The following is a 16,841-nucleotide window of genomic DNA, read 5'->3' on the forward strand; positions in this document are numbered from 1 at the left end:
TGGCTTCTGAACAGATATGCAAACACACAAATACACGCTATGCAGATGCTGGTAAAAACAACCTGCATATGCATGAACATAACTGTGAAATGTGTTTCCTCTTAGAGAGGAAAAACTGTTAGGAAAGTGGGAAAAACCTGTCTGCACACGCTTGGTAATGTGGTCAGTAACGACGCATATGTACACACAATCCTCCGATCAATTACAATTACATGATCACTCACATAGTCAGTCGTGTAGCACAGCAATTATCTACTCAACCAGTTCAAGAGATTTCAGTTTGGCTGAACTATATAATGGTCTGATTCTCACCCACCCCCCCCTCCTCCTCCTCCTCCTCCTCCTCATCCTGTCCCTTTCTTCTCTTTTCTTCTCATTCTTCAGTTAGTTACCTCGCTCTCTCTTATTCCTAACCTTCTCAGATGTGAAAGGCCAGCATTTGATTGAACACATGGTGGAGAAGGAGGTAGAACAGCTGCAATGCGTTCCTGACCTCACGTCCTCCAGCAGTCTGCGCGAAAGCGAGAAAAACAAGGGAGCTGCATCTTCAGAGGCAGGAAGACACTTAAAAACAAAACAAACAAAAAAAAAAAAAATCAGTCCCTGGCCATCATCCATCCCTCCCCTACACCATCCATCTCTTCGCTTCCCTTCTTTCTCGCCCTGGTCTTGTCTCCATGGCAACCCCCTTCGAGCTAGCCGCCCTTGGGTATGTGCGTGTCTGGTGTATGTGTGTGCGAGCGTGTGTGGGCAGGGAAGCTTGTTCAAGGCACAAAACTAAGGGCCTTTTTTGTCCCCCGCTCTCCCCCTGGTCAAGTTGTCACAGGCGCTGCAGGGGAGCTCAGGGCGAGAGGGAGAGTTAGTGTGTGACAGAGACACAGGAGGAGAGATAAGAATGGAACACGGCGAGAGAGATTTACAGAACAAGAATTCTTTGACGCTCGTGTGGGGGTAATACAATATTAACGAGATCCTTCTTGTGACCCTCACTTGTCCACCATATGTGCAGAACAGACCTGATTAAAGCTCTTCAGTGTGTTAAAAACAGCCTTCAAAATCTGAATACTACCTGCTGTATATCGATAGAATTTTTATATGCAGTTGGGCTTTGAGTTTTTCCATCGGAGCCAATACAACAGCTCAGTGTCAGTGCTGCTACAAATCACTATTTTCAAACCTTTTTTTGTTTGGTGAAATATAACAGTAGTTTCCTATGAAAGAAAAATCTATTCCATAGGAAGAGTCAACAGATACATCAGTGTAAACATTCTCTTAACACAAAACAGCCGTTACAGGAACTGATAAAATAGTAACGTATCTGACCCAGGGTTATTTGCAAACTTTGGGACTTTAGGATAGTCTGTCATGCTCGAGAAAAAATACATAAAATGTGGTAAATAATATTTAAACTTGAGAGGTACTTGTAGAGCACAGACCTCTGCAAAAACCAATAGTCCAGTCTTCTATTATACACAACTCTGCAAGTACAACCACTATGTCTGGATGTATTTCCAAAACAATTAGAATTATGTCAAAATATGGTTGTGCCTCATCCCAGCTGTGCATTTATTATTAACTTCTAAATTGCTATGGATAATACTGCTTCTTCCGGTGAAGCGTAAAGGTGGAACTTTTTTCCTTTGTGTCTCTGGTGGAGTTTATGGAAGCCAAATCACATTTGGATGTGAGTGAGGGTATAGTTAGTGGCACGGTATTCCTTCAGGTCGAAAAGACATGTTTTGTTTTTGTTTTTTTTTTGTCAGTCAGTGCGCAGTATACTCTTAGGGAAGTTTCAGGCCACAGATTTAGCTGGAGAGTGAGTGCTTCTTCTTTTCATGCTGTTTCTTAGTACAGGCAGCTGCAGACACAGAGGCAGCTACTCAATCAGACTCTGGGATAACTTCATCCTCTGCCTTCTGCATAGAATTGGTAAAGTCACAGCTCACAGCAACATAATACGACACAGTCTCGTCTTTTGTTTGAGATTCAATATTGGCAAAATATCTTGTTGCACATTTCTACCGGTCATTAGTGTAGTTAGCTTGTTTACTATATTACATGAATGTCACTATTACACTGAACGTCTTCCTTAATCCCGTACAAACTTTCAAACTCTCTAGGGAAAAAACGGAACAGATAGCAGAATATTCGTACAGCCCTGGTTCTGTCACTGCTGGACTTAACTACCATCTACTGGATTTTAAGATGTATGGCATTTGTTCCGAATGCCCTGTCAAGCCTAATGAAAAATAATTTGTGCATCTGCCACGTGACTCTGATCGGCTCCAACATTTTAATGTTTTGTAAGTTTTTGGTTTTTTTTTTCCCTGAATCTAATTCAGTTAAGTTGTAAAATGCTTCAATTATCAAAGATGAATACACAATGGTGTCACCAATATGCAAATGAACCCATGGTGTCCTTTGGTGACTCACAGCAACTTCTGAAGCAAATGCTAGCTACTTTCTTTAGGAAAGAGTTCCTGTTGCCAAAGAGAAAACAAATTAAAATGAAAATATAACCACCTTTGCAGAGGTAATACATTTAAATTTCAAATGAAAAAGAATAAAAATTATATTTAGTTTTTATTACTATAAAAATGGAGGCGTAGCTGTGTAGTGTCAAAAGGTTATTTCAGCCTTCTTCAGTAACCTTTACTTTGCAATTTTAGCCAAAAAATCAACAAGTAGCCTCTTAAGTGAAAGTGGATTTTAATGCAGGACTGTTAATGAGAAAAGGTAGATGGTGGTACATTCTAAGTTGCCCAAATTAATAATAGAATTGGTTTGAAAAGATGCATAAACTCAAGTCACATTTTAATTTCAGTTGAATACAATCCACTCACATTAGAGAGTGGCTACTGTGTGGTCTGACTTTTTGTGTTTGGCACTTTGCAGAATTTATTTTGTTCATCTTTTTTACAGAGTGCACTCTTGGCATTAACTACTTTTTTCAATTAGCTGACGGCTGGGCATAATAAAGGGGTGGCAGTGTGTCCTGAGTGCAGGTATCTGAAAGTTCTCAACATCCGTAGTAAAATTGGCATAAACAGTGTAAAAATGTGGGAGCAGTTGTTGCTCTGATAGAGGTAACCTCCGCAGTCAGATGTCATGGAGATAACGTGTGCATTGTGCCTCTTACTTTTTCAAGTTACAAACACATTTCAGGTAAAAGGCTGTTATTTTTCTTACAAAACAGCAAAACAGTGACAGTGCACCCTACATTTTTTGAGGGTATTGGAACAATGGAGCATTGTATGAAACTGCACTGGAAAGCAGCAGCATGATCTCGTCCCACTGGAAGGATTTTGGTGTTGAGAAAATAAAGATTTTAAGACTAAAGCTATTTAACTTGTGAAGCCAGACATGTTGTGCAGGGCATCAGGTGGCAGGGCTGTGAGACCTTTCCTATGTGCAGCAGCAAAGGTGCAGCAGAAGTGGGGCAATGTGCTGTCAGTGTGAGCAACACAGTAAAAAGATAAAGCAGACGGCAAGCACATGAAAGGAAAACCCAGAGAAAATAGAAAGAAGAGGGAAAAAAAGGTTAGACTGATGCAGAGTGACAGAGGAAGAGTGAGAGGGAGAGGTGTAAGGTGCGTGTCAGCCTCCAACATGTGGTAAAGCTTTGTGTGTGTGCGTGCGTGTTTGTGCTTGCGTGCGTGTGTCTGGGGGCTGTAAAGTGTAGGTGATGCCTTTGTCCCCTGGGCTGGACCAACAGATGGGCCACTTCATCCTTCAGGAGACACTGAGTCATGAGACAGGTGACAGCATGCACGCAGGCACTACCAGCTCTCTCTCTCACACACACACACACACAGAGCTTTCAGTGTGTGACTGTGTAAAGCTTTGATACACATGTCCAACAAGAGGCCAGTGGGTCCATGATTTGTTGAAAAAATAGTCAAGTATTTCAGTGGAATTCTTCAAAGTAAGAGTATTAAAATGTAGGGCTGCCCTCTAATAGTTGACCTAACGTTAGTCGACCAAGAGGGTCAATAGTTGGCAAGATTTCATTGGTCGCTTAGTCGTAGAAAGAAAACAACCATGAAATTCTATTAGGAGTTGCCCCTTGTCAAAATAAATCAAAACCAATATGACTGGACCATGTGGGAATTTAATTTGAAAGGACAGACACAGGAAGTGGCCACACTCAGCAGTCAGACAGGAGTCAGGTTAATTTCCAGGGCTGGTACCTGCGGTTATTCCACAGGCTAGTTAATAACATGTCGGGCAGGAAATCCAAAGTGTGGGATCATTTTGAGAAGGTGAAGGACGAACCCAAGCTGATATGTAAACTCATCTTCATTGGTCGACTACAAACATGACGTATCATCTGAAACATGGAAGTAGCTACATGCCCATTAGCCCACAGCGTCATTAACAGGCGGCTCGCTCAGTGTGTGACGTGCACTTGTAGATAAAATATAGGCCTATATTAATGAAGGTTCATTAGTACGGTTTTGTATTTCTCTGTAATGTAGCACAGTGTTAACAATGTTACTGATACTATTCTTTCTCACACCTTCAACTCAAACCATTGTGTTGCCCCACCCAAAATATATAATCAAATAATTAAATTTTATCGTAAACATGCAGGTGACTAGTTGACCAATGGCCCTAAATGACGACTACTGACTGAGTAGGAAAATTCTTAGTCGGGGCAGCCCGTGTAAAATGTAAAGTTAGATTTTAAAAATGCAATAATACATAATTTTCCTCTTACCTGTAGTGCTATTTATCTCTCTAGATTGTTTTGGTCTGAGTTGCAGAGTGTTGGAGATATCATCTGTAGAGATGTCTGACATCTCTCCAATATAATGGATCTAGATGGCACTCAGCTTGTGGTGCTCAAAGCCCCAAAGAATACACTTAAAAACCTCAACAGCAATGTATCTTTCCAGAAACCATGACCCAATTACTCAAGATAATCCAGAGACCTTGTTGTGAGTAGTTTCATGTAGGGAACTATTTTCTTTTTCCACCCACCAACCGTATCATCACGCAGAAGGAAGAGTGCATCTACTCTCTAGCTTATGTTACAGCTCAGCCAAGGAGGACGCTATTACTGTTTCAATATCCTGCTGTCATAAACACAAGCATGTTGTCTATGAGCAGATGCACAAGAGTATTTCAAATGTTTTTATTTTGTTTTTTGTTTGCTGTTTTGAGCACCACAAACCGAGTGCCATCTAGTTCCATTATATTCAAGAGATGGCAGGCATCTCTACAGCTGATACCTGCAACACTCGACAACTCACACCAAAACAATCTAAACTGATAAACAGCACTACAGGTAAGAGGAAAAATGTGTTTTGGATTTTGGGGTGAAGAGATGTTATGTCCTTGATTGTTCTTCAACACACACAGCTCAGTAAAAATGTTGCCAACTCAATCGACACGTCTCCAAAAACTGAACATTATAACCTAGCATGTATTGCTGTATTGTTGTATTAGATGGCATTAACTTTACCTAGATGTATCTAATAAACTGGCAACTGTGTAGATAAATAACACTTAATAGCAGCAAACAAATGTGTCCATGTGACCATGTGTGAGAGGCAGTCATTAATTCTAGGAACATATGACATTACAAATGCTCTGCACCTTATCTAGGCTAAGTGGAACAAATACCCTTAACACACTTGGATGCACACACACACACACACACACACACACACACACACACACAATTAAAGACAGAGCTTAGTGCTGTGCCAATCACGCATATACCAAAATCATGTTTGTATCTGCTCAAACTATTCAGGATGCTGCCTGCTCAGGAGGATGCCAATGAGTTGACCCCCTGACACACACAAAACACTGTTGCTTACATGCAGAGAGAAGCGCGCGCGCACGCACACACACACACACACACACACACACACACACACTGGAGGTTGAGTAAACACACTTGGATGTAAACAAGAAGATTAGGGCTGCACAAAAAAAACAGTAACTGCTGTTGGGCTATCAGATGGACATTTATATGCACAAACACACCGGCATTAAGCACCTGGATGGTTTGTGTATCTACAGTATAGGATGAGCGGGACTATTGTATACACTATCAAACTCTTCATAAAACATTAATTTTCTCTGCTACTATGTCAATTATTCCGTGTTTTTTTGCAACCAAGGTAATCAATGGCCTGGCGTATGTCACTGCTCTGTCTCCTTGTTCCACATGCATTATGTATGAGCTTAATTTTCACCAACACTTGCTCGGAATGAAAACTCGACCCCGCCTGTCAGTTATGGACTTATCACCTCGTGCGATAAGTGGAGCTCAAACAGATTTTATGTCTTGCCAGAAAAGTCAACTTTCAAAAGCTGGCAGGAAATGAGACTGAGGAAGTTGATATCTCAAAGTTATTTCTGAAGCTTTCAGGGCTGCAACACATATCTCTGCTCGGCACGCGTGCACAGACGAGCACTTACGTCCTGTGGGACCTGGATGAAGGCGAAGGCATACTCGGTGGCCTGTGCTGGCAGGGTCCTGGTGCCGAAGGCAGGGGGCATGGCAGCCAGACGGGTGGACGACACAACTTCTCTCTGAGGGAGGATGAACGGAGGACAGGAGTCAGGCTCAGTAAAGAAACAGTTTTCATGACAGTTTTGATGGTGATCATCGATGCAATCATAAATACACACAGTGGCGTTTGTTTTTCTGAATTATCAAGTCAAAACATTGGAGCTGCAATGTCTGGGTAAAGGTTGAAGAATATTTACTCTTGGGAAATGATTTGGTTTATGAGCTTTAGGATTTGAGAAGTGGAGCTCGACAACACTTCAGCACGAATTTGTAAAGATGAGTATGTCTGAACAGGCGTGACAGAGACATCCATCTCCTACGGCTACACAAAAGGAAGCCAAAGGACATTTAGAGAGAAATATCTGGCTTGTTCAGTTATGATACAGATTCATAAAACATAAAACTGAAACTTCACTTTATCTACATTACAGAGTGCATCTCTCAAATCAAATACCTCCATAAGTGACAGCCTCAAACAAACCCAGCACGTACTCAGACTGTAAATCCGCTCTGCTCTAATGTATTTCTATTTTTTTTCCCCATGATTCTGAATCAATTCTGAAATCTGCATGTCACTTTAACGATGATAGTCTACAACTGTGAAAGATGGACAGATGCCATTTTGTAGCTTAAGGGCTGCATGCTTGTATATGTCACCTTACCAATCATTTCACAGCTGTTTCTACAGCAGTACTGAGGCCCCTTTCACTAAGCTCCATCTGCTCTCTAGCTCAGCTACAAGCTACGAGTAAAGACGACAATAGACGTCAAGTTGGTAGGCAGACTTGTCAGATCAGAAAACACACTAAAATCAGTGAAAAAGGAAACACTGCTTGCCAGCGCGCATTTGAATACAATAACGCTTGATATCCATTTTTGGGAAAACAAGCGAACAAAGTCACATTTTCTGAAAAGTGCTTTAGAGGGACATTAACTCAAGGTCTAATTGCACAGTGATTACAGGCATCACATTTTATGATTTCATGAGCATTGCATGTGTTTACCTGTATTTACAGCCTGATAAAAACACATCTGCTCTTTGTTTTTAAGACTTGTGGAGCTACAGTACAACACAGTAGTCAACATGGGTTCCCATCTCTATAAAGAGGAGAAACCCCTTCACTGACCATAGCATTAGTTCAGGTAGGACACGATGTCAAGCTCAGCTCACATCCCAGCTACATCAGCTGATCTCAAACAGCCCAATCAACTGATGGAGCAGCTGATTGATGGAAGGGAGTCAGCTGATAGATCACATGATTCCTTTCTATGCAACCAATTGGTGAATCTCATTCAGGGCGCCCTATTTAAACTGCTCTGGCCTGCCTACTGACGCTGCTTCCTCTGTAAGCTGCTATTCAACCCGCCTCCACCCCAGCTCCTCCTTTTTATGCTGTGTCTGACTTATCAAGGTCATTTCTGTTTGTCATTGATGCTACTCTGTTCTGTTCCTGGGGGGTCTTTGCTGCTGCTCTCCCTGCCTTAGGCTTTCCATGTAGGCACATTGAAGGGCAGGGAGGTTTGCTCTCTCTGCCTTGAGCTTTCCTTGTTTGCACGTGGAAGGGCAGAGAGGTGTACTCTCTCTGCCCTAGGCTTTTCACATGGGCATGTGGTAGGGCTTTCTGCATAGGCCAAGGAAAAGGCAGAGAGGCCCCAGAACAGAATCATACCGCCAAATATAATACTGCAAATGGACATAAAGTTTTCTTTCACTAAAGTGTTCCTGACTGAAAGTTAGTTTCAAAAGTTAGATTTCAATTCAGGTTAGTTTTCTTTTTAATGACTAGTTTTAATATAGATTTTAGTAGTTAGTGTTAGGTGTTTGTTTTTTTCTTTTTAATAATAATAATGGGGGTATTTGTCAGGTGCAAGACTCAGGAAGTTCAGAATGAGTAACAGGCAATAGTCTAGACAACTAAGTCACAGTCATGGAGACATCCCAGTCTCAATAAACATATGCACTAATGCCTCGTTGTCTTGACAAATTAAAACTAAAGACATTCTGTAATATCCTTTTATTTATATACGTTCTGTCAGGAAACTAGAATTCAGTTAGTTTTTGTTTTTCCCTTAAGTCTAGTTTTTTGTTTTATTTCAGTGAACTAAAATGTTTTTTCACACCTCATTTTTGTTTTTAGTTTAGTTTTAGTTAACTATAATTACCTTCCTGAGAAGCAAAAGAACAAACAAGTTTGTGTGAGTGAATCCTGATACGAAACACAGATGAATCGATGCTTTAGCGAGAGAGAGAGTGTGTAGTCTTTCTATATGCGTACTCTTACAGTCTTATATTTCAGCAGTTTTACGACAAACTGACTTTCTTGACCTTTTAAATTGACAAACACCATATGTATAATTCAAGGCATAATTTTTTTTCTGAAATAAGGTCTTATAGTTGTCCTCCGCAAGGGGAGGAACTTTGACTGTCTATATTGATGCTCACAGTCCTAAAAGTATTTTCATCTTCAGAGCTGAAGGCAAGGTTAGCACTCCAGTTTGGCTCGCTTCCCAAACTTTAAAAAAATGCACATTGCTATATTTGAAAAGCAAGTACTACATTTGACTGATATGAAGCATAAAGAAGCAATTAAGTTGACACATCCTGACAGGTATTAACCACTGTGAGCAATGACCAATCATTGATCACCGCTGACTACCTAAAGGGAGAACACGCCAGGGGAAAGTCAGACAAATACAGCCGTTAGAAGTGGGGAGTTAATTTAATGACCCCCATATCTTAGGTTAATGTGTTCATTGGACTGTAGAGTCTAGACAGAGAATGCCTTGAACGTTTATTGTGGATTAGGACGTTAAGATTTATCAACGCCATATTAGATTTTGACAGCATCGTAAATGTGGGCCTTAAAAATGAAAGACAAAAGTGCTCTGCTGTGTTTGTTAATGATCACATAATAATTCAGGGACTGACCTATACCTGAGACAGGTGGCAATATTACCCACTAACAGCTCATGACACAGAGGCATGAAGTCAAGGCCAGAATGACTCAACCTTCAATGACGCAAAACTACACAGAATGAGGTAGATAGATATCAGCTCAGTTTTTTTTTGTGCGCCAGGTCGGCCTCGGAGAATCACACTTTCAGCAACATGCCAGGACGCATCGCGTCTGCCAGCCAAACCTCGAGCTGTCCCCCACTCTGAGGTCAGTCACACACTGTGCCGCTCCACTGCATCATGGGAAATCTCCCGCAGGCTGGGGGTTGGCTGCATGAGCCACTTGGTGATGCAAGCATGTGTACACACGTGGGTAGAAAACACACACACACACACACACACACACACACACACACACACACACACAGTAACGCACTCAGATGGATAGAGTGCCTTCGTCATCGCAGTAGTTTAAAAAAAAGAGATCCAGAGAGAGGGGGAGTTCTGCTTTTGTCATTGTCATGAAAAGGAATAAAAACGATACACTCAGTTGCACTCTTTGCTTCAGTCAAAAACAATAAAGGGAAAACAAACCAGCCTGCATCATATTTGTGCTAAAAACTGCAGCTGAAAGGATACATAAAGGCTGCCGGGCTGCTTTGAATGCGCAGATAAGCAAACAACTGCTGTCTGAATAGATGCAAGAAATAGAAAAGAAATCCCTCCTCAGATACTAGACTCCCTCTGGCTGTGGGTTTGGCCCTGACAAAACTTTCTCAGCGTTCGCAGCCCCGCATAATAGAACTATGTTTTAATGATGACAACACTTTTATCACACAGTCAAATTCAGGGTCACAGTTACTCACATTGCCATAGTCGATGTAGAAGACATGAACCTTTGCTGGTGACTCAACTTTCTCCACTCTGGCTCTGTACCTGCAGCAGCGACAGAATAATTGAGAGAGTGAGACAGACAGAGAGTAGGAGAGAGAGGAGAGACGAGATGAAGACAGAGGGCACAAGAGGAAAAGGAGATGAGTAAATGATTCCCTGCTTATTTCCCTGGGGAAAAGGTGTTGGAGGATGTGTCTGTTGTGATCGCGGGAGAGGAGCAGGAGAGGATGAGTGGGCCGGGTGAGACAGGGAGGGGACAGAGGGGATCTATCAGGACATGCTACAGCTGTGAAAATTGCACAGAGGCCTCTTCGCAATAAACGACAGAAATTTGGACCTATTTTTGCCTTGTAGCAAATAACTTTAGTGCATTAGTGCTAATGACAAAAGCCACAACCTTTACTGTGTCACGGTGGGAAAAAATGATTCACGTAAGTATCCTGATTTTTCTTTTTATGATTTTTTAATTGATTTTTTTAAATGCCTGAATCAATATCATTCAAATGTGGAGGTGGAGGGAAGTTGTTGCTTTTACTGTGGTAATTTACAACTAATGTGATGGTGTATCTGTTTCAAGAAAAACTAGAATTACTGCCTTGCAGTTATATACCTCCATGATTCAGTCAAGTTGTAGTTTACATCAATATCTGTCCAGACTCATGTGTTGCCATGACAGCAGACAATATTTCAAATATGGATGTTGCTGCAACAATGCGACCTTCTTCAATGTGGATGCTTCACGCACATCTTCATGGCAGCACAGAAGATCTTTACCAGGGGTGTCAAACTCATTTTAGTTAGGGGCCACATACAGCCCAGTTTGATCTCAAGTGGGCCGGACCAATAAAAACACTGCTTCATAACCTATAAAAAACAACCCCTTCAAAACTGTCCATGTTTTTAGTGTTAAGAAGTACATTGTGAAACACATTAGAGAGCTGTATTCTGGTCAGGGTGGAAAACCCTCTGAGGCAGAATTTTACATGAAGTGTCTGCTCACTGTTTAAATTGCTCCTGAAACCTCTCAGCCTTCACAAGTGCATCAACATTAGGTGTGATAAGTCATCCAGAGGGCTGGATTGGACCCTTTGGCAGGCCAGTTCTGGCCCACGGGCTGTATGTTTGACACCCCTGATCTGCACAAACCACAGTTTCAAGGTGGGCACCTAGGATTAGTGTCTTTAATTCAGTATCCAACTGAATGTCTTCCCTTCTGTTACTGAGTTACACTGTTGAGTAATGGACAGAGATGATGTCACAGGGAAGTTGACCTTTGGATGTAAAATGCCATCACTTAATCATTTTTACCTATTAGACATTTGTGTGAAATTTTGTCATAATTACTGTATGAATTCTGGAGTTACGGCCAAAAAAATGTTCCTGTGTGGTCACAGTGACCTTGACCTTCATTCACCAACTTCTAATTAGTTCATTCTTCATCCAAGTTGACATATGGGCCAAATTTAAAAAAAAAAATCCATGTAGGCTTCTTGAGGTATCAGGTTCATGAGAATGAGACGGATGCAAGGTCACAGTGACCTTGACCTTTAGCTACCAAAATCAAATTCAATTCATTAATGAGTACAAGTGGACATTTGTGCTAAATCTGAAGAAATTCCCTTGAGGTGTTCTTGAGGTATCGCATTCACAAGAATGAGAAGAACAAGTCACGAGAGGGATGGATGGGGGACCTGAAAACAAAATGTTTCCAGCCATGGATGTCACTGGTTTGGAGACATAAAGCCAAAGCGAGCAAGCAGACAATGGCGGACAGTCCAAAGACATGGACCTTAAGCTGCTCCACAAGCAAGTCAAATTTAGACTGCCAAGCGCAAACTCCCCGCTGGATCAGCAAACTTTCTGTTACTGCCGTGACATAAATTAGACTCAGCTCGCTGTGAACCTCGGCACTAGAGTTTAAAGATGGTACAGCTGCTATCAAGTCAGTTTCCAAAGCTTTTGCGTGCCATCCCCATAGCAACTACTCTCCTAGCGCTTATTAAAAAGATAAAATAATTATAGCAGTTTAACTTTACTTCAAATAGTATTTTTTGAGCATTTTTGTACATGCAACATATATTTTAGTAAGTAAGTAAAATTTAAGTTTATTTTAAATAGTATCTTTCAGAGCAAGGTCACAAAGTGCTTAACTGGAAGAAAAGTTTTTTTAAAGGTGACCATAAATTATTTGATTATTTACCACATTTTTTTTAATGCTGCATACTGCTGCATGCTGCTGAAATAAAAGAAAGACGTGATGTTTATTGTTTTTGGACAATACAGTCTCTGGAAGTGTATGATTTAACTTTTTCCCATGGTTCAGTGTTTAAATAGAGAACAGAAATTGCAATAAATTCTAATATTGAAATGCAATATTTGTAGAATTGGCACCCAAATATGGTGACAGTATTCAATCAGGTGATAAGAATATCCTCCCAGACAGATTACTTTATGAGGTTTGATTTTTCCAGCACATTTGGCAGGCTGAATTAACTGGAAATAAACTTGATATTAAGAGGACGTACACATCAGTGACCAATTAAAGGGGGGAAAAAAACTATCTTGAGAAAAAGCCAAATCCTTTTCATTAATTCACACAGACGCCACAGATGAGCAAGTCTTTTCCTCAAACTCAGGAAGTGTCTCTTCATCTGACCATCACTTGTCTGACTCTCAACTCTGACGAGAGCGGAGAAAAGAAAAAACTGGCTGAGAACCAAGGACGGCGGGAGAAAGCCAAATAATTACGGCCACACGGGCAAAGACAGACAAGAGAACAAAGTTAAAACTAAATAAGTGATTAACAGGAAGACATAAAGAACAGCAGTGAGTGCGGAGAGCAAAAGAGAAAGAGTGAGAGACAAAGTGTGCGTGACTGATGAACAGAGGTTTTTCCCTTTCTATTTACTCTGACTCTGTGGTGTTCTAAGAGGACTTGAAAGGCGACGAGTTTCTAATTAGCCCCCTAATGAAACAAGCCGACATTCCACATGCATCACAGAATACAAAGATATGGACACAGAACAATGTGAACATGAACATAATTAGCGTGCTGAATAATATATGCCTGGTAAAAAAAATAAATAAATAAAATAAAGACAAAAATCTCAGACGTTTGCCACTTGGAGCGGGACTAATGTTTAGTTGTTGAAAGTAACAAGAAGACAATTATAGTAAAATAGGAGGAAGAAAGTGACGGTCTCCAACAGATGGCCTGTTTGAAATACTCATCGACTTGCACTGGTGACGAGGACGAAGAAATAACTTTCGTTTTTTTACCCCCCCTTAAAAACCCTGAAGAGGAAGATGGAGGGAAGAATGGAGGAAAGAAAGAGGAGCACCTGTGTCTGGGGAACATTTGGTTTTTTAATCAGTTTTGTGATCTTTTTTCCCCCGTCACCTTCTTGACACAGACACTCTCTCCCTCCCTCCCTCCCTCTATCACTGTGACTTTTATCTGTCCCCATGACCATCTGTAAACTTCCAACATCCGGTATGGAGGCTAGATGAAAAGGTGTGTGTGTGTGTGTGTGTGTGTGTGTGTGTGTGTGTGTGTGTGTGTGTGTGTTACTGTCAAGCGACTGCTGATTCTGAAAGGCCAAAGCGGAGGCAGTGAGCTAATTACACCCTGTGGGTGTCTGCAGTTAACGCATCACAGGCTTAAATAGAGACAAGGTAAAACTGTATCGTCAGGTATTCTTAAGAAGGAAAAGCAACACTCAAACATGTATATCTTGTGGAAATGTGGCTCAGAAAATTGTTAAATGTCTTCATTATTGTAGCTCCTGAATCACCTGCTTGCAGAGTGATTTCTACAAGTTGTCACAAGAGCAGGTGGCTGATAGGAGTTAGGCACAGAGGTCAGGATTCAGTTTAGAGCCTGAGCATGTTGCCAATGGGTTAAAGGGATAGTTTAGATTTTTTGAAGTGTGGCTGTATGAGGTACTTATCCATAGTCAGTGTATTACCTACAGTAGATGGCAGTTGGGTCACTTCCTGTTTAGAGAAGCACCACGGAAGCTAAACCATGTGCTGCTGTAGAGGGGTCAGCAACCAAACGTATTTTTAGCTGCCTAAAAGAAAGTCCCACCTAAAAGAATAATCATCCATCTAAGTGTATGTTACATTTAGAATATTTGCCCCCCTTTACCTTGCTGTCAGACAGTCTGTGCCGACAGGTAACTGAATTGAAACTGAAGCTTATCTATACTCTTCAAAGCCAGATTCCACTGACAAAAACAGTAATTTTACCTCGCTGAACACATGAGCTGCTGGTCTACTGCTCACTTGATAATTGTGTTTGTTTGTGGTTTTCTGTTAGCCTGGAAATCCTGACCCAATCTAGAAAGATTTAGGGTCTGGCTATGAGTAATGAAAATGGCCCAACTCGAGAGGCGGCACCAAGCATGCATTTGAAAATATCACTGCACGCAATTGGATAACACTACGACCAATCAGAACAATACACGGGGTGACGTATTCAGAGTGCTACCAGCAGAGCTAACTGGTAGATTAGACTCTTGCTGTATCCGGTCATCAAAACAGCAAACCGTCCTTCTTGCAAAGGAAAGATTCGAGCGCCGTCTTCTGTTCCTCTTTTAGAGAAAAAGCCAAGTCTAACTCGTTCATTGTAGCGGCCAAAGCCGTTTCAAACAACTGGTGTTCATCCGTAGCCATCTTGCAATGTTCACTGACTGATTCCGGACTTCATCGTCGCAGCGCTGTCATCTATTTAGCTCGCCTCTGGCCCGCCTATATCAGATACACCGATGTGATTGGTGCAGCTCGGTTGCAATAGGGTAAAAGTACTGTTTTTGTCAATGGAGACTGGTGAGTTTGAAGAGACAGCCATGTTAACAGCTTCAGTTCCTGTCGGACAGTGCTGTCTAATGGCAAGGTAAAGCAGTGAAAATGCTATCAACATAGTTGCACTTAAACTTATTTTTTTAGGTGCCTAAATTCATTTTGCTGCTGCCCTCATCCACAGCAGAACATTGCTTAGCTTCCGTAGCAAAACTACAGCCTGCTTCTCCAAAAGGACAGCGCAGTGACCGTCATCTATGGATAAATACCTCACACAACCCTACTTAAAAGAATGCAAACTATACTTTTAAGATTGTTATAAGGCTTTTAGATATGATCACAAGTAGCTCACCATTCGCCATCAGCAAACTTGGCTATGCAGTGGTCCCCTCGGCGTGCAGCGTAGGATCCTTCGACTGGCGGCTGGGCAGCGATCTCTGCTCTCATGGTCTCCATCAGACTCTCCAACTGGCCTCCTGACAAAGACACAGACACGAGTGGGATGGAGACAAACTTCAATTTACAGTTCATTTCTTTGGCTTGCATTTCATTACATCACACTTTGACATTGATGTGTTTACTGTTACATTTAAAATATGAGTTCCCACTCCCCACAGAGGTTGAACATTTTAAGCTGTGATTGTGTAAAATGGGTCTCAAATTCAATTTGATTCCCTCAGCCACAGAGGTGTGAGCATGTTGCTTTGGTTTGGGATGTTGGCTTGACTGGGTATGATTGAAAGAGAGCAGCTCCTAAGGCAACAGCCGTAAATGAACACACTTGCATCCTACCCCTGCAGAGCTTCTAAATAAATGCGTCAGTATAAATTAAATAAAGTCTGATGCAATTTTGCAAAGTATGACTGTGTGTTCTTTCGCACAGTCTGAGGAATTTTTAGGAGTGTTCATGCTGTTTGTAGCCGAATGAAAGTGTTTCTGGTAATTATTTTGCTGCCTTTTGTTTTGAGAAAGTGAGATTAATTGCTTTACTGCAGCTACACTGGGGTTTATTATTAAAAACACTAGGTTCCAGTTAAAGGAGATACCTCAAACCTTGATTCATATGAACAATGAATACAAATCCATCTTGGTAGAGCCCAAAACTCCTCATTCAAACCTCAGGCAACTTAATCTTGGGATAAAGATGAAAGATAAAGCTTTTAAAGAATGGTTTCTCTTCAATACTTAAGCTCTAATGTTATGCCACAACCTATCAACTCAAAACCGAAGTTAACCCCAATGCCCTTCAGAGACTGAGGCCAGAAATAAACTAGCTGTTAGCCCATTAGCACCACGCTGCTAACGCTGGTTTGACCCTGCTGGAGGCATACAGCTTTGAGTAATTCAGCCCGCTCTTCCAATGGGCCTTTATGGCCTATCAAGCCATTATATCATGCCCGGCAGATCTATTACGGTAGATTCAAGGCGGGAATGCGGCTGTCGATATGGTGGGATTTGGAGAAATCAGATAGTGCTCCATGGGTTGAATGACTGCGGTAAGTGGCAGCCTGATTTGCACCCATCAGTTGCAATTGTGGAGCTGATTGTGGCGCCACTAAGTATGTGCATCTCCAAGAGAGCCACTTCCTGGTGTTTGTGTAATATGTATATTTGTTTGTGTATGGCACAGTATGTTTATGCACGCATCTCTATTAGTGTTTACAAGTGGCTGTGTGCGTGTGTGTGGGGGGGGGGGTGTATGAAGTGTTCGGAAGCAAT

At 41.5% G+C, this 16,841-nt stretch overlaps 1 protein-coding gene across 1 annotated transcript in view; it reads right to left on the minus strand.

Moving 5' to 3' along the window:
• The window catches only part of snd1 (staphylococcal nuclease and tudor domain containing 1), a 271,331-nt gene that overhangs the window by 22,825 nt on the left and 231,665 nt on the right, over positions 1-16,841 (minus strand). The window contains exons 19-21 of the mRNA XM_049567171.1: positions 15,475-15,598; positions 10,292-10,361; positions 6,436-6,549 (exon numbers count right to left, since the gene is read on the minus strand). Coding sequence (XP_049423128.1) covers positions 6,436-6,549; positions 10,292-10,361; positions 15,475-15,598 — 308 coding nt within the window. The remainder of the gene's footprint in view (positions 1-6,435; positions 6,550-10,291; positions 10,362-15,474; positions 15,599-16,841) is intronic.

Source organism: Epinephelus fuscoguttatus, linkage group LG22 (genome assembly GCF_011397635.1).
Source record: "Epinephelus fuscoguttatus linkage group LG22, E.fuscoguttatus.final_Chr_v1".
Taxonomy (NCBI): domain Eukaryota; kingdom Metazoa; phylum Chordata; class Actinopteri; order Perciformes; family Serranidae; genus Epinephelus; species Epinephelus fuscoguttatus.